A 23,821-nucleotide genomic window follows, 5' to 3' on the forward strand; every position below is an offset into this window, starting at 1 on the left:
ACACAGATAGGTCTTATGGTGACGAAGGGATAGGAAAGGGCTAGGGGTGGGAAGGAAGCGACCTTGGTCTTAAGGTACAGCCCTAGTAGTTGTCTGGAGTGAAAATAGGAAACCACGGAAAGCAATATTCGAAGCTGCTGACAGTGTGGTGACCCACTATCTCCCGAATGCAAGCTCACAGGTGCGTGCTCCTTACATCTCCCGTTTCATGCCACTTTATATCCACGACGCCATTTTTACGTGGTATCCCAACCACTGGGATGAGACTTGTTTCAAAAATCCCACCTAAACTCAACTGACTTTATTAGAAGTCAGCGACTATGCCACTCTCCTCTCTTGCGATTTGTTTTACATCGCTCCGACACAAATCGGACTAACGGGGACTATGGAATATAATGGGAAGAGAAGGCAGCGACCATGGCCTTAAGAATCAGCTCCAGCGTTTGCCTGGTGCGAAAAACTGAAACAACGGCAAACCCTATTCAGGGCTTCGACAGTGGAGTTCGAACCCACCATATTCCACTCAAAGCTAAGCGACACTACCTCATTTATACCGAAACAGGGACTCCATTTGTGGGTCTCACTTTCCTTTTTGCAGGGTACGAAAACTTGTCAAGAGAACAAACAAAATCAAATTCAAGAAAACGTGAGGTTTTATGGTATTTGTTTTTTAAGTGATTATACAGAATGCCCCAAAAGTCCGTAAACATTTGACGAGGCAGTACTTCACGGAATATTAGAGGTGGAGAGGTAATAACTGACACATGATTGGCATGACTGTTTTATTGACACCGAAATAAAGTATTAAAATTTCGTAAGTGACTTTTCTGGTAACTTCCACATCCCGCTATTGCAGGCGCATCTGACGCCCTCTCTCACGACAGCTCCTATTATATCGTACACAGGTCTCCTGCGGCATCACTGACGTGTTGCTGTCCAGCGCCATCTGTTGGCCTGTTTGTGCACTCGTTGTTGGTGTCAATCACCCATCTCACGCCTATTATTACCCCTCTATCTTTATTCCGTTCAGCATTGCCTCGTCAAATGTTAGTGAACTTCAGTGTCATCCTATACATGGTTCGAGTATAGAGCCTCGCCTTTTTCAATATGTATCTTTTTACATTATTGAACTGAACATAAGATTCTTCATAATCCTAGGGAAATATATTTCACGATGACAAGTCCGTATCTGTGCCACATCTCTTACAATTTGACACTGTTTTCCTTTTTAACGTCGCACTAACATCTAAACTTTTCGGCGATTCGAGGCTGGAAAAGTGGCCATGGCCTTAGTGTGTAGACCCAGCATTTGCATGGGGTGAACATTGGAAAAGTACGAAAAACCACGTTCAGGGTTCCCGATGGTGGGATTCGAACCCACCACTTCCCGAATGAAAGGTCACGGCTACGTGATCCTTACAGCACGGACAGTTCGCTCGCTAGTGACCCTTTTAGACTGAAAGAAGAATAAAGGGTAAACTTAAGCCTGTTTACAATTGATGCAAAGGAAGGTGGTGTAAGGTATTTCTTAAATCTTCGGGAAACCGACAAAATGCGTATTTTGACCTGCTGGTTTGCATCATGTAAATGTTATTGAAATCATCTAAAAGGAAACAGTAGTTATAAATATTGCATTAGGTGGACTTTGTTGCAGAATCTCCTTACTTTCCATGTGCTCCTGGATTGTAGGACTTAGCTCCTGTAATTTGTGTTTGTAAAGGCTCATTGTTTCTCTTGTTTCGACAAGTTTTATGAAAACACTCCCCATGTTACGAAAATGAGTGAATAATACAGGCTACACGTAGTATTTATTGCCCATACTTACATCGTTACTTCTACCCTACAGTGAGGATAGAACTGGGCCATTTATCATAGGGAAACCAAGGGAACTCGACTTACTGGACATTACGCACTCAAAAATCCCGGTTCTGAAGGCAGTAACTAGGTTTCGCTAATCTTGTTTATCATAAATTCCAGAGAGAATTATGACTATTCTGAACAGTTCTCTTCTGTTTCGATTAACTTAGCAGATTTGAGCTCAGACGGTAGAGCTCTGACCTGAGTTCAAGTCTGCGAGTTCATTCGCGACTCAGCCCAGTGGTATTTGAAGGTACTCAAACATGTCGCCTACCAGGAAGTAAATAATCACATGCAGGGCAAAATTCCGGCATCTGATTTTCAGAGAACAAAGTAATGAATTAATGAGACGGAAAGGCGAATTTATTGTACAAGCTCACTAGGTAGCCTACACACCTACGAGTGCGGCAAACTTAAGCTATCATACTAGTTTTTGTTAATACAGAGCTGAATGACCGCGTGTTATCGCTATGGAGCCGACTACCAGGACTGACTTCTCAGGGACTCAACTTTGAGATAGATTGGCAACCTCGGGACTCGATGTGTCTGGCCTTCTGCCACTTAATTATGTCAGGCTCCTCAAATTTTCTAGAAAGATATTAATTTTCCTGGTATCGTAGTGGTGATTTGCGTCCCAATTGTGGACGATTTAACATATCTGCACCCGTAGGCTATGTTATGGCATACGCCCTCCCACTCTCCCAAAACAGTAGTAAAGCACTTAGAATAATCGCAGAATATTGGACAGCGTAGAAGTAATATTTAAAATTACACATAATCTGGTTACGTTTTTTTTTCTTTCTTTGCTAGGGGCTTTACGTCGCACCGACACAGATAGGTCTTATGGCGACGATGGGATAGGAAAGGCCTAGGAGTTGGAAGGAAGCGGCCGTGGCCTTAATTAAGGTACAGCCCCAGCATTTGCCTGGTGTGAAAATGGGAAACCACGGAAAACCATCTTCAGGGCTGCCGATAGTGGGATTCGAACCTACTATCTCCCGGATGCAAGCTCACAGCCGCGCGCCTCTACGCGCACGGCCAACTCGCTCGTTGGTTACGTTTCAAGATGAAAGTAAGTTCATCAATCTTTACATAGTATGCTGATGAACGAATGGGACACCGAGATAACGTTTGGCAGTTGCTACATCTCGGGGGGGGAGGGAACTGTCCTATTGAAATGGGTTGAGAATGACAGGCATTACATGTGAATTTTTGGCTGTTAGAAAATGTTGAAAGCAAACAGAAAGTATTATTGTAAACATTAACAAAAATAGTATGTACGTCTACCACTTATTTCCTAATTTTCTTACAATATGCTTTACGTCACACCGACACTTTTAGGTCTTGAAGTGCCTAGAGTGGGAAGGAAGCAGCAGTTGCCTGGTGTGAAAATGGGAAACCACGGAAAACCGACTTCATTGCTCGAACCTACTACCAACTCGCCCGTTCAATCTTGTAGAATGTGTTCCAAATCTCGAGCCAAATGACTGTAGTAGTGAAACTTATCCCTACTAGGTGCTGTCCCGTAATACCTGGGTTCAATTCCCATTACTGCCAGAGAGGTTTAAGGGAGGTCTGGTATGTGATTTAAAAGGTGCATGCACCTCACCTTCATTGGGAGGTTGTACCCGAGATCAGCTGCACAAACTTGGATGAGAAACTGATTCACTTCCTTAGTTATTCTTACGTAAAAGTAGAAATTTCATTGAGAAAGTACACAGAAATTATCAACACGGCACCTAGCCTCTAAAATGATATAAAAGAAGAAATAAAAATAAGTTTAACATCGTTCAAGACTCCATTTGTTAAATATAGCTATTATATTCCTTACTGAAGTAAACTCGTGCTCATTCCTCGAGGTTGTGCAGCTCTTTTCAGGCACACCCGCACAATACTGTACCAACCCTTCTAGCTATCTTGAATCTTTGGCAGTACCGGGAATCGAACTCCGGCCCCCGAGTGTGACAATTTGTAGCGCTAACAGTTACACTACAGAAGTGAACATGTTCGTTACTGGAGATACCAGACTTTGGTACTTTATACCAGCAGCAGGGATTTAAGAACTGTTCTTTGCAGACGGCACTTGCTTGAGACTGGCAACAATTATGAGTAAGTGCCAGAGGAAACTCCTCCCTCTGGAAGTACAAGACAGTGGTTCTAACATTCCCCATCTCCAGTCAGGGAGTTCAACAGTATTATAGGAACTAATCCTCCAAATCCAAGGGTTTGTGTTTCTTACAAGTTCCGACGATGATAGAAGGGGAGAAAAAAAGCAATAGAAAAGGATGCAGTACATTTTTCAATATGATTATTATTATTATTATTATTATATTATTAAAAATCCGCGGCTCATAATGCAGCTGTATTACTTAGGTTTCATGCCTGGGAATCATCAATCATCAAAAAGCAATCTCACACTTATAAGAGACCAGAAAGAAATTCACGGAGACCTTTTTCCTGGTTATTTAACGTCACACCAATACAGTGAAGATTTTCGGCAACTCAAGGATAGGAAAGGGCTAGGATTGAGAAGGAAGCGGCCGTGGCCTTAAATAAGGTAAAATCCCAGCACTTGTCTGGCGGGAAGGTGGGAAACCCGAATCAGAGCTGCCACTGTGGATTCGATCCCACCACCTCCCGAATGCCAAGCTCACACCTAGGCAACTCTAACCACACGGCCAACGGTTGTGTCTTAATTGGGAACAGCCTAGGTTGCGGAAAAGGCAGAAACTGTCCAGATTCCGAACAACTAAATATACCCCGTCCAGATTGCGGACTAGAGATTAGTGTTAACCTGGGATACAAAAAACGTACAATTTTCAAACCTGCCATAATTTTTTTTCTGGAAATATTAGCACTAACTGGTACATAGTGATGTTTTCAACAACACAACCACATTTAAAAAAAATATTTCTATTATTGCAAATATTGCATAATTTAGTTTGATGTAACCTTACCATTTAGAAGATTATCACTTTATTGTATACTTATTTATGGTGGTTTGAGATTATTATTATTATTATTATTATTATGCAAAATACATAAGTAGTGTAAGAGAGAATTTATTTGGAAGCAAGTGGGGGTTTTTTCTTACAAGCTTTTGACACTGTATTACCCAATATTCCAATTGTGTGTACCAGAACTTTGTGTACCAACCGAGGGTTAATTTTTCTACCGCCCGTCGAATTAGAATTTTGTTCATACCGAAGTCTAACATTTCTAGTCAAGCGGGTTGGGAAACTATTTCCTGTGTGGAGGGGTCTATGACTAACCACACATACGAAGTATTGCACTCAAACATTGCAGACACCTCCTACCCCATAACTAATTGTTTACCGCAAAAACTTTTCATTTCCTATCTAGTCAGTCACTTCAGGTACTTTCCTGCAATGTGGACTGTTCGCAGTCAGGACGACACTGCCAACTCACTCAGCGAGATACAGAAAATTGTTCAATCAGTACAAAAGGCGTACGAAATTGAAGTGTTCGGAGAGAAAATTTTGTCGAGGGGGAGAATCTGTACCAAGAGGAACTGATTCGGTATTCACTGAAAGAGGATGAACTGGAGAATCAAGGAGGAGTTTCTGGCAAAGCAGAACAGAAAGTGGAAATAACTTGAGAAGGTGAAGGAAGTTTCGTAAATCGCAATCCAGAGACAACGAATTTTATTTTGACCAGTTGCTCTGACTCAGATTTCTGTCTTTTTTTCAGCCTTTTTTTTTTTGTTTTTTGTTTTTGTTTTTGTTTTACCAGCCCGTTTTTCGGACGTGGACCTTTCACAACCCTCATTAATGAAGAAAATGGCTATCCGAGTGGTAAGCACGTAAAGAGTGAGACCCGCTTTGCAGACACTAACGTGAAGGACGGTACAGAGCGGTCGAATGACACCGCTGAATTACCAGCTCCAGACGCAGCAGAGAAGCCGAATGCTATTTGTTGGCCGAGAACAACCATAGACTTTCTTCCTCCTTAATTCTTAATTTAAATCTCATATCCATGCTCCTCGTACATTATTTCTTTTACTTCTCCGTAGGTTTCCCCCGTTTCCTGTTGCCCTCACCCTTCCAGTTTATAATAATAATAATAATAATAATAATAATAATAATAATAATAATAATAATAATGTCTGGCTCTATGGCTAAATGGTTAGTGTGGCGGGATTTGGTCCAAGAGGTCCCGGGTTCGACTGACGTCCCGATTTTCGGGGTCTCGGTCTCTCTCTCTCTCTCTCTCTCTCTCTCTCTCTCTCTCTCTCTCTCTCTCTCTGTGTGTGTGTGCGCGCGCGCGCGCGCGCGCGCGCGTGTGTGTTCTAGGTAGGGCCGTGTTTTCACAGACGCGGAGGTCGCCTTCTGGTGTCATCTCTAAAGATCTGCATCAGGCCTCTGCTGAGGCCACACGCAATTATCTCGGCTACCGTATTTCGTATAATTTGACGCCATTTGGGCTGCCTTCATGTCAATTTTGACGTTCCGATTTACTCTACCAGATGGCCAAGAAACCGGAACTCTGTTGGGCTATCTGGCTGAGCTTTAATTTTCTCTGGTAAACACCAAAACTGTGTCACCAGGATCTTTTACATGCTCACATCGAACGGTATCGTGTATCCGATCGACTTTTCTTTAAATATCCTAATACATGTGCCAGATTTGAACCAGCGATCATGGGATTTGGAGGCCGACACTAATCCTGATCCACAGAGACATAACTGATCAACCCATGTCAAACTGTCATCACATACTCAGCGTTAGTTTCTGTAGGCCTAGACTGAGTTTCCAGATCATTCTTATCTTCTGGTATAGAATGGAACAAGTTTGTTACTTTAGTTGTCTCTGTCTTAGTCTAATCTTTGCAAATATGAAAGTGACAGAGGTATGAGTGCAGCTGGTAATTATCTTCCTCTTATGTACTCTATCCCGTAATGACTGGTGTGAAAGTAGCTCGTAGTATGGGTTAGTATATACATTTCAGAGTGTTTACCGAATTCACGCGCAATAACACTTTTCTCGGTAAGGAAAGCAACGAGGAAGTACCTCGCACCTCACTTCCCATGAACACCTCTTCAGTTAAATCTAGGTTATCTATAACAGCTGGTGATCCTACCCATACATCACAAATTTTGTGTGAACCAGTTGTATTGGCAGGTTGAGTTTCTTCAAACTTATCAACTTGCCACTTTAAGTCCCTCCAACGAAAACTTCGTGAAACATTGAAAAGAGACTATGATCATGTAGTTCAGTGAAGGATGTAAATAGCTTTTAGAAACAGTGCTGAAATATGGGAAGACAGGCAGGCATATGCTTGGAGTAGTCAAAGCGACCCTAACCGCACGGACACTTCGCTCGGTGATGGAATGGAAGTCCAACACAATATACTACATTTCCTATTCTGTTTTTCTCCGGGTACTCCGGTTTTCCCTGTCATATTTCATTCCAGCAACACTCCATTATCATTTCATCGCATTTATCACTCATTAATAAAAATCACCTTGGGAGTGGCGACCCCATTGTAATAACAGCCTATATACGTGTTTCATTCATTACATCCCTGACCCGGTCAATGACTGGAAAACAGGTTATAGGTTTTCATTTTCCTATTCTGCTGAAAGATTTCCTTCCCGTTTTTGTTTCCTCAATTCCTTTTCTTTTTAAGTATTGAAAATCTCAGCTCGCACATGTAGGTTAAACGCTTTTTAGAATGGTAACAGTTTTTCAGTTATTCTGGGTAACGTCCATTCGTTAATATCCAAAACTGAAGAAGTTTTTTTTAACACGATCCTCCATAAAAGGGAGCAAGAAAGAATTGTGCATAAATTATATTAAACTTACTGAGAAATCAATCAAGTGACAAATACCTAGAATGAAACTTTGATGCAACATGAACGAGAAAGTATTGTCATAATAACAGAAAACTGAAAATTTGACAATGTTCAACACATAAATGAAAATCTGATTTCGTAACATGCCAGAAGTATACAGCCGGTATATGAACGGATGTCAGCATAGGAGATTTTGTTTTAACGTTTGTCAGGTCTGTAGCGAATTGAAAGCTGGTTGAACGGTGCCTCCTCTGTTCAAAGTTGCGAGGACGATTCCCACTCATTCGTTTCGCATTTCAGAGTACGAAACACTCGCGTAAGATTTATTCATGTACAAGGAATCAAGATCTAGCTTGCTACAGGACTTTTGCAACTCATTAGGTTTACTATATTAATATTAACCGATGATCCAGAAAGTGATAGAATGCTGACGTAAAGACGACAATGTCAGAAAATCACACCTCGGTGAAAAAATCATTAATAGGAGGCTAGCGCACGGTCTTTCAAAGTCTGAATTTATTAGGAACTTGAAGACGTTCATATTTATTTCTAACTTCATTATAGGCCTAACTGTTTGCTCGTCTTTAAATATGTGCAGGGTTGTTATTTATAACTTACGCTGCCCTCAATGGCACAGTGTGTTAGTTGTTGAACTTCCGTGGCTTCGACCCTGGCTGAGGTCGTCGGCATTTTGGGTGTATAAATGCGACAACTCCAGAGTCGTTTGGTTCAGACACGTTTAGGAAGTATTTGAGAAAAAAGATCCTACACTGGGGTGCGTCTAGAAATCTACACAAATTCAACGTATGTCAGAAATAAAGTAACCAAAACTGTAGCTTAAGAAGACTCGATAAGGATCATAGCAACGGGCCTGAAGTTTCATGTAGAATCCGATCCACAGAGACGCGAATTTTGATGTCAAAAACCCACAATCGTTGGTTCAAATACGAATCATGTTCACCTTTGGGAATATTAAGTTACGATGTATCTCTACTATCACGAACTACACACACGATCATATAAAAAAACTTCAACTGTACTAGGCTGATTACCTTCAACTTTCGCCTCAATTCCTCACATCGGTATTCTGGTTACTTTGGCAAGCGATCCGAAAATGGAATCATTATTATATTGGGTTTACGTCCCAATAACACCTTGGTTTTCGGGGACACCGATGTGCCCAAATTTTGCCCGTAGGATTTCCTTCACGGGGCTGGTGTATTTGAGCACCGTGTATTACCACTGGAATGAGCCGGAATGTAACATCTAACTTGGATTCAGATGGCTAGCGCTTTTTTGTCTGAGCCATTCAGTCAGTGTCTGAAAATTATTACCAGAAAAGTATGAAGTTCGGTTGTCAACTAAAGGTATTTTTAGGAAAAGTTGTAAAGAATGTATGAAAACCGTTCTGACTGAGCAAAGACATGCAAGTCAAGTGCAAACGAGTCTGAAGACTTGAGACAACAATGACCAATGATTAAGGAACAGGACAGAAAAGGGGAGTAATTATTTTAGTATGCTAGTTTGTGCTATTATTAAGAGGAAGAGTTCGTTAAGTCTGAAAGATGACGCATCCCCTTTTTCATACATTTTACTAGAGTGTATTTGAAAGTATAGTGGACAGAAAGCAACTGTCATCAGCTAGATCATGCTTCGTACCGTACGTACGCTGATTGAACGGGACATTTGCTATCTGGTTAACTGAGCACGTTTGAATACATTAGATTTCTTCGAATAGTAATTGTCCGGTTTTCAGTATAATTACGTTGGCGAATTATGATCTTTGTAGGATTAAGGATATGCGTAGAAAACGGTGTATTTCAACATAAAAAGCAAAGTTAGTACCATTATCTCAGAAGATGTTGACACCATGAAAAAGTGAGCCCCTTGGTAAAATTCCTAGAAGTTAAAACAGAATGACGATTTTTTGAGGTGGACAAGCTAACTGAATAACCCTTTTATATCCTCCAGTATTATACAATGCAAGTTTATAAAAAGCGAAACGCTATACGCTTCCTCCAGAATTTCAGTTTTCCTCTCCCACTATTATTTCATTCATACTAATTCTCATCTCACAAATCATGTCAACACACTGTTATATCTCTGCTCTTCATTAGAACCATCACCTGACAATAATAAAATAATAATAATTTAACATATGCTAAATTGATATACATGTCATAGGACGCTGGAGTGTGTCAGTTTTAATTTACACGGGTGTTTATGTACCGGAAACCAAAAACACGGGTGTTGTCGCATTTAAACACTTCCCAACGCCATCGACCTCAGCTGGCATCGAACTCTCTATCTTTGGAACTAAACGATTACTACTAATAGTCTGGCGCCATTGCTACCGATGAATCTTTTGATATGTGGTATAAATAATGTCGACAACTTTACCAGATAATCGTAGCTGCTCACTGTTTCAAGGACCCATAGAGTGAAAATTTGACCTAACTACGTCACAGTGAGACACTTTCAAAGTGAATCACTATTTACACTTTGAATATTTCAACAACTCAACTTCAAAAGAAAAATCTCCACGGGTGTTTTTGTAATCTATGCACATCAGTTTAATCGAACCGGTTTTTTTTAATCGCAGTAAAGACACAGTTGTATCCTACAACCTACTTCCCTCAAGTTCCTGAAACTAAAATATAACTGAACAATACAGGGGAGAGAACAAATTCACGACACCTGCCAATATCATAGTGGTTATAAATTAATCCAAAGACGGGAGGACTCAATTCTACCAAGTGAGGAAAGATGAGATAAACTAATGTAATCTTTATCATAAGTTATGTTTGTTGGTCCTTCCCTTACTCAATGATATGACAGACAGAATAGTTTTAAAGATGGCTATATTATGAAACAAGTATTTTCCCTAAAGCAAGTACGTCCTCAGTGATAAATTTCCCGTGCTAGAGAAAGTTTTTGACAGTCAAATGCACCCATCACGTAATAAAAATTCAATGAACTACGAAGTTTACGCTGTTTTAACGAGGAGGACGGTTGACTTTTATAATGAGAAGTGGTAAAGTAGGATGCTCTACGCTGAATAATAAAGCCATTGAACATTTTTTTTTGTTAAGGTCTTTACGTCGCGACGACACAGATAGGTCTTATGGCGACGATGGGATAGGATAGGCCTAGGAGTTGGAAGGAAGCGGCCGTGGCCTTAAGGTACAGCCCCAGCATTTGCCTGGTGTGAAAATGGAAAACCGCGGAAAACCATCTTCAGGGCTGCCGACAGTGGGATTCGAACCTACTATATCCCGGATAGCTATTGAACAGTATCCCAAAATTTCGTACCGGTGAATTTGTTACATGCCAATTCGTCCCCTTTGGGAGCATAATGGAACATGCTTAAAAAAATAATTGAGTTAGGTATCTTCAGTACGAATTTTATCTTTACAACTCAAAATCACACGGCATCTTCGCAATTAACTTTCTAAATTTATATTAAAAATGAATTAATTATAAGCAGAAACAGTACTTTTGACATAAACACACACAAACGAAGTGGTGATTTGGTCCTACCTTGGAACCTATTTGGTTGCCGCACTGACCAGCCTGGAGATGCACGATTTCCCTCATGTCGGGGCTACTATTACACACAAGTTGCTTGATTCTCGGAGACCGAATGTTCTGTTCTTGAAGTTGATGTGGGCTCGTTAAGACCGAATGATTGAAAGCAGAGCAGCTCGCCCTGTGAGCTAGTGTCGCTCGTTTCCCCCACCCCGTCCTTCCGGAACCTCCCCACTCCCACTCGGGACACCCCTTAAAGTAACTGAATCCAATACAACCTAACCAAGTTCATTTTATTGTATTTACTATACCTTCAAATATAACCAGATAGTCAAGGCTGGCGATTTAATCCCATCTATAATTATTTTTCAAGAAGCCTGTTGGTCTCTTGATATCACATAATAGCTACAGGACCTCCAGTTTTACGTAGAATTCCAACCAAAGGGATGTAAGATTATAATATAAAAATGGTCAATACCCGGAACATGTAAAAATATATATTTAACCAAAACTTTATTTCCAACTGTTTTAATCTGTTTACCCTCCAGGGTTGGTTTTTCCCTCGAACTGAGCGAGGGACCCCACCTCTACCGCCTCAAGGGCAGTGTCCTGGAGAGAGAGATTCCTCAAGGCAGTATTATTGGACCTTTATGTTTTCTTTTATATCAATGATATGTGTAAAGAAGTGGAATCAGAGATAAGACTGTTTGCAGGTGATGTTATTCTGTACAGAGTAATAAATAAGTTGCAAGATTGTGAGTAACTGCAAAATGTTGTGAGATGGACAGTAGGCAATGGTATGTTGATAAACGGGGTTAAAAGTGAGGTTGTGAGTTTCACAAATAGGAAAATTCCTCTCAGTTTTAATTACTGCGTTGATGGGGTGAAAGTTCCCTTTGGGGACCATTATAAGTACCTAGGTCTTAATATAAGGAACGATCTTTATTGGGTAATCGCATAAATATGATTGTCAATAAAGGGTACAGATCTCTGCACATGGTTATGAGGGTATTTAGGGGATGTAGTAAGGATGTAAAGGAGAGGGCATATAAGTCTCTGCTAAGACCCCAACTAGAGTATGGTTCCAGTGTATGGTACCATCACCAGGATTACTTGATTCAAGAAGTGGAAAAAAATCCAAAGAAAAGCAACTCGATTTGTTCTGAGTGATTTCTGACAAAAGAGTAGCATTAAACAGATGTTGCAAAGTTTGGGTTGGGGAGACTTGGGAGAAAGAAGACGAGCTGCTCGACTAAGTGGTATGTTCCGAGCTGTCAGTGGAGAGATGGCGTGGAATGACATCAGTAGACGAATAAGTTTGAGTGGTGTCTTTAACAGTTGGAAAGATAACAATATGAAGATAAAGTTGGAATTCAAGAGGACAAATTGGGACAAATATTCGTTTATAGGAAGGGGAGTTAGGCATTGAAATAACTTACCAAGGGAGATGTTCAATAAATTTCCAATTTATTTGCAATAATTTAAGAAAATGCTTGGGAAACAACAGATAGGGAATCTGCCACCTGGGCGACTGCCCTAAATGCAGATCAGTAGCAATTGATTGATTGAGTGATAATTAATCACTTTGACTTATTATGAACATAAATAAGGTTCACTCTCGATGTTCTAAACTGAATGCCCAAAACAAAAAATATCGTAAATTAATTAGAATTCATTCTTGAGGTAGGAAGTAAAATTTATATTACTCAAGTTCTAATTCACTGGGAAAATATCTATCGATATGGCTAAGTCTCCATTGCATTCTATACATGTACTTCAAAGTTCTTTCGACTCGTTAGCAAGTTCATTTGAGATTTGGAGTAGCTCTGGTGTGCCTCCGTGGCTCAGCCGGCAGCGCGTCGGCCTCTCACCGCTGGGTTCCATAGTTCAAATCCCGCTCACTCCATGTGAGATTTGTGCTAGACAAAGCGGAGGCGGGTCAGGTTTTTCTTCGGGTACTCCAGGTTTCTCTGTCGTGTTTCATTCCAGCAACGCTCTCCAATATAATTTCACTCATCTGTCAGTCATTAATCGTTGCCCTAGTGGAGTGCGACAGGCTTCGTCAGCCGGCACATTTCCTATCCGCGCCGCTAGATGGGGGCTTCATTCATTCCATTCCTGACCCGGCCAAATGACTGGAAATAGGCTGTCGATATTCAGTAGCTCTAGCAAGACTTGATGTTACACTGGCTTGAGAGTTATTTGTAAAATTGAAAGTCACTTCTTGAGGAATTGAATTCGAACCCATCGTTCCCCGAATGCAAGCGCACAACTACTTGACTTCTCAGCCATCTTGCTCGCTGTGTAAGATTTAAAACTCATTTTTCGTCATTATCATGGGAGCAATTTTACCGCAAAATTCTGAAGAACGAAGAGAATACTTGATGAAATTCCTAGTTCTAGCAAGTAACCCAATTGGTGAAGATACGTCAGGTCCATTTTCACTTTAGCCCACAAAACCTTAATATTTTCCAGGCAATATACTACATTCATTATTATTATTATTATTATTATTATTATTATTATTATTATTATTATTATTATTCTACCGCTTTTCCCACACCAGAGAGTCGCTGCGTAGCACATGTGGATCTGGCCCTGTTTTACGGTTGTATGCCCTTCTTGATGCCAACCCTATGTAATCACAATTGCTTGTTTCTCTGGTGGTAGGTAGTGTGGTATTTGTCTGATTATTAAAAGGAAGACAGACACAAACACACATTTCCCGAGCCAGAAGTAGTAATCAGAAGCAATTAAAATCCCTGAACCGACCGGGAATCGAACCTGTCGCTCTCTGAACCGAAGGCCAGTATGCTGACCATTCAGCCAACGAGTGGGACACTATTATATTTTGTAAAATTTTAATTCTGAGGAATACAGGGTTATTTAAAATATATCTGCGATACCAGTACTGAATAATCACCATTTACATTTACACACATTGTCTTAGTTGATCGCCTCTGTGTTGTAGTGGTTAGTGTGATTAGCTGCCACTCCCGGAGGTCCAAGTTTGATTCCCAACTCTGCCACGGAATTTGAAAAGAATTATGAGGGCTGGAACGGGGTCCACTGAGCCTCCGGATGTCAACTGACTGGAGGGGGGTTCGATTCTCACCTCAGCCATTTTTGAAGTTGTTTTCTACTTCTCCTCCAGGCAAATACCCGGATGGTACCAATCTTATGACCACGGCCGCTTCCTGCCCTCTTCCTTGTCTATCCCTCCGGACCTTTCCATCCTCCCCACAAGGCCCTTGTTTAGCATAGTAGGTGAGACCGCCTGGGCTAGGTACTGGTCTTCCTTACTAGTTGTATCCCCCGACCCAAAATCTCACGCTCCAGGACACTGCCCTTGAGGCGGTAGAGGAGGGTCCCTCGCTCAGTTCGAGGGAAAAACCAACGCTGGAGGGTAAACGGATTAAAATTGTTAGAAGTAAAGTTTTAGTTATATATATATGTTCGGGATTTTGACCATTTTCGTATAAAAATCCTACATCAGGTGGTTGGAATTTCACGTAAAACTGGAGTTCCTGTGGCTATTATGTGATATCAAAAATTAAAGCTGGAATTAAATCACCAGCCTTGAGCATTTGTTTACATTTGAAGCTAGAGTAGATGCAATGGATTTCTTATTCCTCAGATACAATGGATTTAAGTTTTATTGGATTCAGTTACTTTGTGGGGTGTTGCGAGTGGGAGAGGGGCGGTTCCGGAAGGGCGGGGAGGGGAGACGAACGACACTAGCTCACAGGGCGAGCTACTCTGCCTACAATCATTCACTCTCCGGTAAGGAAACAACTTGTGTGTCATAGTGCCGACATGAGGGAAATAGTGCATCTCCAGGCTGGCCAGTGCGGCAACCAAATAGGTTCCAAGGTAGGACCAAATCACCACTTTGTGTGTGTGTTTGTATTTGAGATGTCAAAAGTACCATTTCTGCTTATAATTATCTCATTTTTAATACAAATTTAGAAAGTTAATAGCGAAGATTGAGTGTGATGATTTTGAGTTGTGAAGATAAAATTCATCCTGAAAATACATAACTGAATTAATTTAATTTTGTATTTTAAGCATGTTCCATCATGCTCAGCAGAAATGACTCCAAAAGGGGACGAAATGGCATGTAACAAATTCATCGGTACGAATTTTTGGGACACTGATTAATAGCTTTCTTATTCATCGTAGAGCATCGTACTTTACTACTTCTCATTATAAAAGTCAACTGTTCTCCTCATTAAAACAGCGTAAACTTCATAGTTCATTGAATTTTTATTACGTGAGGGGTGCATTTGACTGTCAAACTTTCTGTAGCACGGGGATTTATCAGTGAGGAAGTACTATACTTGCTTTAGAGAAAATACTTGTTTCATAATTTATCCATATTTAAAACTACTTTATCTGTCATATCACTGAGTAAGGAAAGGACCGACAAACATCAACTTATGATAAATATTGCATTAGTTTATCTGGTCTTTCCTCACCAGGTAGAATTGAGTCCTCCCGTCTTTGGATTACTTTATATCCACTATGATATTGGCAGGTGACATGCATTTGTTCTCGCCCCTGTATTGTTCAATTTTAGCTTCACGAACTTGAGGGTAGTAGGTTGAGGTTGTCTCCTTAACTGTGGGTTGTAGGATCGAACTGTCGCTTTACTGCGTTTGAAAGAATGGTTCGATTAAACAGATATGCTCGGATTACAAAAATACACGTAGAGATTTTCCTTTTGAAGTTGAGTTGCTTGAAATATTCAAACTGTAAATAGTGATTCACTTTGAAATTGTTTCGCTGTGACGTATTTAGATCAAATTTCCACTCAATGGGTCTTGAAACGGTGAGCAGCCACGTTTATCTGGTAACGCTGTCGACATTATTTATACGCATATCAGAAGATTCGTTGGTAGCAATGGCGGAGACTGTTAGTAGTAATCGTTTTGTTCCCAAGATAGTGTTCGATGCCCGCTGAGGTCGATGGCATTGGGAAGTGTTTAAATGCGACAACACACGTGTCTTTGGTTTCCGGTACATAAACACTCGTGTAAAACAAAACTGACACCCCAGCGTCCTATGAAATGTATATCAATTTGAGATGTTAAATTATGTTTTATTATTATTATATTGTCAGGTGATGATTCTAATCAAGAGCAGAGATATAAAAATGTGTTGACATGATTTGTGAGATGAGAATTAGTGTGAAATAAATGACAATGTGGGAGGAAACTGAAATTCTGGAGGAAGCTTATACCGTTTCGGTTTGTATATACTTGCATCGTATAATACTGCAGATATGCAAGGGTTATTCAGCTAAGTTGTCCACCTCAAAAAAAAAAAAAACCAAAAAAAACTCTTGAACCGTTCAAAATATCGACATTCTGTTTTAACTTTCAGTAATGGTGCCAAGGGGCTGATAATCGCACTTTAAGTTGTTTTTTTTTTTTGCTAGGGGCTTTACGTCGCACCGACACAGATAGGTCTTATGGCGACGATGGGATAGGAAAGGCCTAGGAGTTGGAAGGAAGCGGCCGTGGCCGTAAGGTACAGCCCCAGCATTTGCCTGGTGTGAAAATGGGAAACCACGGAAAACCATCTTCAGGGCTGCCGATAGTGGGATTCGAACCTACTATCTCCCGGATGCAAGCTCACAGCCGCGCGCCTCTACGCGCACGGCCAACTCGCCCGGTTTAAGTATTTTTCATGGCGTCAACATCTTTTGAGATAATGGTACTAACCTTGCTTTTTAAGTGGAACTACACTGTTTTCTACACATATCCTTAATCCTACAAACATCACGCATTCGCCAACGTAATTATACTGAAAACGGGATAATTAATAATCGAGGAAATGTAATGTATTCAAACGTGCTCCATTTACCAGCTGGCAAATGTCCTGTTCAATTAGCTCTACGTATGGTATGAAACATGAGCTAGCTGTTAACCTTCTTCCGACAATGAGGAATTCTGTCCACTATACTCTAAAGTAACTGTGGTAAAATGTATGGAAAAGGGATGCGTCACCGTTCAGACTTCACGAACTCTTCCTCTTAATAACACAAACAAGCATACCAAAATAACTCACCCCCCCCATTTTCCTGTTCCACAATCATCGGTCATCAGAATCGTTTGCACCTGACTTCGGCTTGCATGTCATCCGCCCGGACGGTTTTCATACATTCTTTACAACTTTTGCTAAAAATACATTTAGATGACAACCGAACTTCATACTTTTCTGGTAATAATTTTCAGTCACTGACTGAATGGCTCAGACGACAAAGCTCTAGTCATCTGAACGCAAGTTAGATGTTGCATTCCTGCTCAGTCCAGTGGTATTACACGGTTCTCAAATACACCAGCCTCGTGAAGGAAATCATACGGGCGAAATTCGGGCACGTCGGTGTCTCCGAAAACCAGCGTGTTACTGGGACGTAAACCCAATATTATAATAATTCCATTTTCGGAACGCTTGCTCCAGTGTCATGCCAAAGTAACCAGAACCGATGCTAGGATTTGAGGCGAAAGTTGAAGGTAATCAGCCTACTACATCTGAAGTTTGTTTATATAATCCTGTGTATAGTTCGTTATAGCAGAGAGACATCGTAACTTCACATTCCCCAACGTGAACATGATTCGTAATTGAGCCAACGACTGTATGTTTTCGACATTAAAATTCGCATCTCCGTGTATCAGATTCTACATGAAACTTCAGGCCTGTTGCTATGATCCTTATAAAGTCTTATTTAGCTAGTCTTGGATAATTTGTTTCTAACGTACTTTGTGTAGATTTCTAGACGCATCCCAGTGTAGGATATTTTTTCTCAAGTGTTGTTAAATGTCTGAACCAAACGACTCAGGAGTTGTCACATTTATACACCCTAAAATGCCAACGACCTCAACCAAGGTCGAAGCAGCTAACGCACTGTGCCATTGAGGGCAGCCTAAGTTAAAGAATAACCCTGCACATATTTAAAGGCGAGCAAACAGTTCGGCCTATAATGTAGTTTGAAATAGATATGAACGTCTTCAAATTCCTGATAAATTCAGACTTTGAAAGACCGTGCGCCAGCCTCCTATTAATGGATTTTATTGGATTTTTTTTACCCTAGGTGTGATCTTCTGACACTGTCGTGTTTACGTCAGCATTCTGTCACTTTCTGGATCATGGGTATAGAAAACCTAATGAGTGACGAAAGTCCTGTAGCAAGCTAGATCTTGATAGTTTGTAGGCTTACGTATGCGCGTGATTTGAATGTCAAACTGGTATGAAGTAAAGAATGCAACAGCATCGGAATTCCTTACACACGAATAAATCTTACGCGAATATTTCGTACTCTTAAATGCGAACCGAACGTGTGGCAATCGTCCTCGCAACCTTGAACAGAGGAGGCACCGTTCAACCAGCTTTCAATTCGCTACAGACCTGACAAAAGTTAAAACAAAATCTCCTTTGTTGACATTCGTTCATTTACCGGCTGTATACTTCTGGCATGTTACGAAATCAGATTTTCATTTATGTATTGATCATTTGGTCGACAATACTTTCTCGTTCATGTTGCATCCAAATTTCATTCTAGGTATTTGTCATTTGATTGAATTCTCAGTAATGTAATTTATGCTCAATTCTTTCTTGTTCCCTTTAATGAAGGAATCTGAATAACCTCTTACCTCTTATTCAGTTTTGGATATCAACCAATGGACGTTACCCAGAATAACTGAAAAACTGTTACCATTCTAACAAGCGTTTAACAACGTACATGTACGGGCTGAGCTTTTCAACATTACAAAAAGAGAAAAAACATTGAGGAAACGAAAACGGGAAGTAAATCTTTCAGCGGAACAGGAAATTTAGTAGGCTATGTTATGTTTGACTTCCATTCCATCACCGAGCGAGGTGGCCATGCGGTTAGGGTCGCTTTGCGTACTCCAAGCTATGCCTACCTGTCTTCTCATCTTTCAACACTGTTTCTAAAAGCTATTTAGATTCTTCACTGAACTACATTATCATAGTCTCTTTTCAATGTTTCAAGTGGAAGGGTTGGACTGAAAGTGGCAAGTGGATAAGTTTGAAAAAACTCAACCTCTACCCTACCAATAAAACTGGTCCACACAAATGTATGTAATGTATGGCTAGGATCATCAGCTGTTATAGATAACCTAGATTTCACTGAAGATGTGTTAATGGGAAATGAGGGCGAGGTACTTCCTAGCTGCTTTCCTTACCGAGATAAGTGTTATTGCGCGTGAATTCGGTAAACAATCTGAAATGTATATACTAACCCATACTACGAGCTACTTTCACACCAGTCATCATGGGGTAGAGTACATAAGAGGAAGATAATTACCAGCTGCACTCATACCTCTGTCACTTTCATATTATCACAGGTAAGACTAAGACAGAGAGGCAACGAAAGTAACAAACGTGTTCCATTCCATACCAAAAGATAACAATGATCTGGAAACTCATTCTCCCCAGACATGGATCTAGACGGGTTGTATTCAAAACACAGTCTAGGCCTACAGAAACTAACACTGAGTATGTGATGTGACAGTTTGAACATGGGTTGATCAGTTATGTTTCTGCGGATCAGGGTTAGTGTCGGCCTCCAAATCCCATGAACACTGGTTCAAATCTGGCAGAGGTATTAGGATATTTAAAGAAAAGTCAATCGGATACACGATACCGTTCGATGTGGGCATGTAAAAGATCCTGGTGACACTTGGTGTTTACGAGAGAAAATTAAAGCTCAGCCAGATAGCCCAACAGAGTCCAGTTTCTTTGCCATCTGGTAGAGTAAATCGTAACGTCAAAATCGACATGAAGGCAGCCCGAATGGCGTCAAATTATACGAAATACGGTAGCCGAGATAATTGCGTGTGGCCTCAGCAGAGGCCTGGTGCAGATCTTGAGATGACACCAGAAGGCGACCTCCGCGTCTGTGAAAGTAGGGCCCTACCTGGAATGTGTGCGCGCGCCCACACACGCACACACACACAGCTCCCGAAAACCGCGACGTCAATCGAACCCGGGACCTCTTGGACGAAATCCCAGAACACTATCCACCGAGCCGGACATTAATAATAATAATAATAATATAAAAACCTGGGAGGCTTAGGGCAATTAAACGGGTTAAACCTACGGAGAAGTGAACAAGAATGTACGAAGGAGCATGGATATAAGAGGTTTAAAATAATCATGGAGGAAGAAATGATATGGACAGGTGATTTTTAGAAGTAGGAACGATCACAATGTTAGATAAGGTTGAAATCTAGAGGGAAAATTTGGGAAAATTTTTATCAATAGGATTCGTTTAGGGATTGAAATAATCTACCAAGGGAGATGTTCATTACTCTTCTATATTCTTCGCAATTATTTACGAGACTGCGAAAACAGTGATTGGCTGATTGAAGGAGAACTACTGCAATGTAGAAAATCCTAAAAATATTGTTTACGCACGTTGTGTGTCTTGAACAGACCTTAAGACTGACAATCGACAGATGAATACGAGAATGTTTCTTACAACATGCCGTAAGCGAGTAACCTGCACAAGGAAATCGGTATTTGATAATGACGTACAGGAAGTGCCCTAAAAAATAATGGGGAAGCATGGTCATTAGAAATACTGCCCTGTGTTTCAAATGGATTTCGTACGTACTGTCCTGCTAAATGAGGGGAGAGTTGTTCACCCTGTTCCAGCCACACCTCATTTGACGTAACAGGCGCTGACGCGCCAGCTACGCTATATTAGCACCATAACTGTCTTTGAGGAAGCCAATAATGATCCCGACAACTCTCAAGGAGGGCTAGGCACTAGTATTGTTCTCATCGTGCTGTCCTAAAGAGCTAGGGTTCTCTGCTTCTCCGCGGAATGAGTCATACTCACAACAGCCGTTCTCGGCCAACCAATAGCTTTTTTTAATTTTTTTTATACGGGGGGCCCCCATAGCCCGCTCCCCCGCCGTGACCATCGACTCAATCTACATGGCCTCCGACATGCTATTAATTTCTAAAAAGAAAGAGATAGCAGGGAAGAGTGGGAAAGTGATACAAGGAGTATCTGTCGGTTTCCGAGTTAGACTCGCTACCACGGCAAGAGTTTGTATTGGTAAGGTAGTGTTGAGGTGTGGTATTGAAGGGTCAGGGAAAAACCACATAGGCAGAAAGAGAAAGAGCCTACATGTAAAACCTGACATTTTGTGATAGCACATGCAAGGATGTGGACTGGGAAAGGTGCAGTGGTAGTGTTCGTTGAGAAGAGGTATCATGCACCAGCTAGCCATGAACCATAGTCTCGCCGTTCCATCTGGCAGGGGATCAGTCCGTCTGGGCACTGCCGTGACTAGCGCGGGCCTTGCCGGCTGCGGAGCCATGCGTCGAGTACCACTAGGGCCTGCCGCACCGCACCACCTCCTTGGGGTCCCTCGTACCCAGTCTCCGATCCCGGAGAATGAGGCCAAGCCCGCCGTGGTGGGGGCCTCCTGGAGCATTCGGCTTATCTCTGCAGCGTCTGGAGCGGGTAATTCAGCGGTGTCATTCGACCGCTCTTCATCGTCCTTCACGTTAGTGTCTGCGAAGCGGGTCTCACTTTACATGCTTACTACTCGGATAGCCATTTTCTTCACATTAATGAGGGCCCACGTCCGAAAAGAAACGGCTGGAAAAAGACAAATCTGAGTCAGAGCAACTGGTCAAAATAAAATTCGTTGTCTCTGGACTGCGATTTACGAAACTTCCTTCACCTTCTCAAGTTACTTCCACTTTCTGTTCTGCTTTGCCAGAAACTCCTCCTTCATTCTCTAGTTAATTCTTTCAGTGAATACCGAATCAGTTACTCTTGGTTCAGATTCTCCCCCTCGACAAAATTTTATCTCCGAACACTTCAATTTCCTACGCCTTTTACACTGAACAATTTTCTGTATCTCGCTGAGTGAGTTGGCCGCGTGTCGTCCTGATTGCGAAAAGTTCAGATTACAGGGGATGATTTGGGTTTGCTTAAGAGAGAATATAATGAGCAAGAATGAAATGTTATGTACGTCACGCTACCTCCTAGGTGGATTGTGGCAGCTGTGTGCATCACTAGAGGTACCTACAGTCTTCCTACGTGCTTTAGAAAGCCGCTTTAATTATTACCAGGGCGATTCGAATTTATTCACAAACCAACTCTGACAATAAACAAAGTGACCGTCAGGCCTTGTCTTTCTAAATTAACCCAACATAAAACATTCCCATTGCATAAAATAAAGGTTATATTTACTGCCAATATTTACTAATATAAATTTACAACTTTCCACTGGTGGTCAATAACCCTGATTACTTCGCCATCATGACTCATTAGCTTCCCTTAGCATTTGCATGTTTACTTTCTCGTAATTTGCGAAACGAGTATCCATTATAAAGCACACACCGGACGAGTTAGCCGTGCGAGTAGGGGCGTAAGCTGTGAGCTTGCATCCGGGAGATAGTGGGTTCGAATCCCGCTGTCGGCAGCCCTTAAGAGGGTTTTCCGTGGTTTCCCATTTTCACACCAGGCAAATGCTGGTGCTCTACCTTTATGCCACGGCCGCTGCCTTTTCACTCCTAGCCCTTTCCTATCCAATCGTCGCCATAAGATCTATCTGTGTCGGTTCGACGTAAAGCCACTAGCAAGAAAAATATAAAGCGTACACGGTTTCCCTTTTTCCGTCTCGATTGACTCCATTACAAGTACAGAACAGAAAAATGCTAGAAATACTAGGACACTACACCAAAATACTACTCCTAGATAGGAAATGAACAAGTTTTGCGGTAAACAAGTATTTTTGGGATATGGGGGTGTCTGGAATGTTTAAGTTCAATACTTCGTACGTGTGGCTAGTCATCGACCCCTCCTCAAAGGAAATATCAAGTTGCCCAACCCACTTGACTAGAAATGTTGACTTGGAAATGAACAACATTGTAATTTGACGGGCGGCAGAAAAATTTACCGTCAATATTGGTACACAGTTCTGGTACACACAACTGGAATACTGGGTAATACAGCAAAAGTCAGAAGCTTGTAAGTAAAAAACCCAACTTGTTTCCAAATAAAGACTCCTACACTGCTTATGTATTACTTTAAATAATAATAATAATAATAATAATAATAATAATACAACGCTCGAATCCAACATAAATAACTATACAATAAACAGAAAATGTTCCAGATGGGATGGTTACAACAAACTAAATTATTGAACATTTGAAATAATAGAAATATTCTTAAAAATATGGTATGTTGTCGGAAACGTCCATATGTACAAGTTTATGCTACTACTGCTGGAACAAATTTGAGACTGTTTTGAAAATTGTATCGGTTTTATGTATCCCAGGTCAACACTCATCTCTAGTCCGCAGTTTGGATAGTTCGCAATCAAGACACAACCGTTGGCTGTGTGGTTAGGGTTGCGTAGATGTGAGCTTGGCATTCGGGAGGTGGTGGGTTCGAATCTACAATGGCAGGTCTGAATATGGTTTCCTACCTTCCCACCAGACAAGTGCTGGGATTTTACCTTAAGGCCATGACCGATTCCTTCTCAATTCTAGCCCTTTCCTATCCTTGCGTCGCCGAAAGCCTTCACTGTGTTGGAGTGACGTTAAATAACTAGGAAAAAGGTT

At 41.2% G+C, this 23,821-nt stretch overlaps 2 protein-coding genes across 3 annotated transcripts in view; one reads left to right on the forward strand and one right to left on the reverse strand.

The window, feature by feature from the left end:
• Positions 1 to 11,340, reverse strand: part of LOC136876328 (tubulin beta-2 chain) — a 66,422-nt gene extending 55,082 nt beyond the window's left edge. Inside the window, exon 1 of the mRNA XM_067150178.2 lies at positions 11,213 to 11,340. Within this exon, the coding sequence (XP_067006279.2) occupies positions 11,213 to 11,269 (57 nt within the window). The 5' untranslated portion in view covers positions 11,270 to 11,340. The remainder of the gene's footprint in view (positions 1 to 11,212) is intronic.
• Positions 11,341 to 14,953: 3,613 nt separating this feature from the next.
• LOC136875663 (tubulin beta-1 chain) overlaps positions 14,954 to 23,821 on the forward strand; it is a 97,084-nt gene continuing 88,216 nt past the window's right edge. For both annotated transcript variants that reach the window (XM_067149209.2, XM_067149210.2), the window contains exon 1: positions 14,954 to 15,073. In XM_067149209.2, coding sequence (XP_067005310.2) covers positions 15,017 to 15,073 — 57 coding nt within the window. In that variant the 5' untranslated portion in view covers positions 14,954 to 15,016. The remainder of the gene's footprint in view (positions 15,074 to 23,821) is intronic.

Source organism: Anabrus simplex, chromosome 6 (genome assembly GCF_040414725.1).
Source record: "Anabrus simplex isolate iqAnaSimp1 chromosome 6, ASM4041472v1, whole genome shotgun sequence".
NCBI classification, from domain to species: Eukaryota; Metazoa; Arthropoda; class Insecta; order Orthoptera; family Tettigoniidae; genus Anabrus; species Anabrus simplex.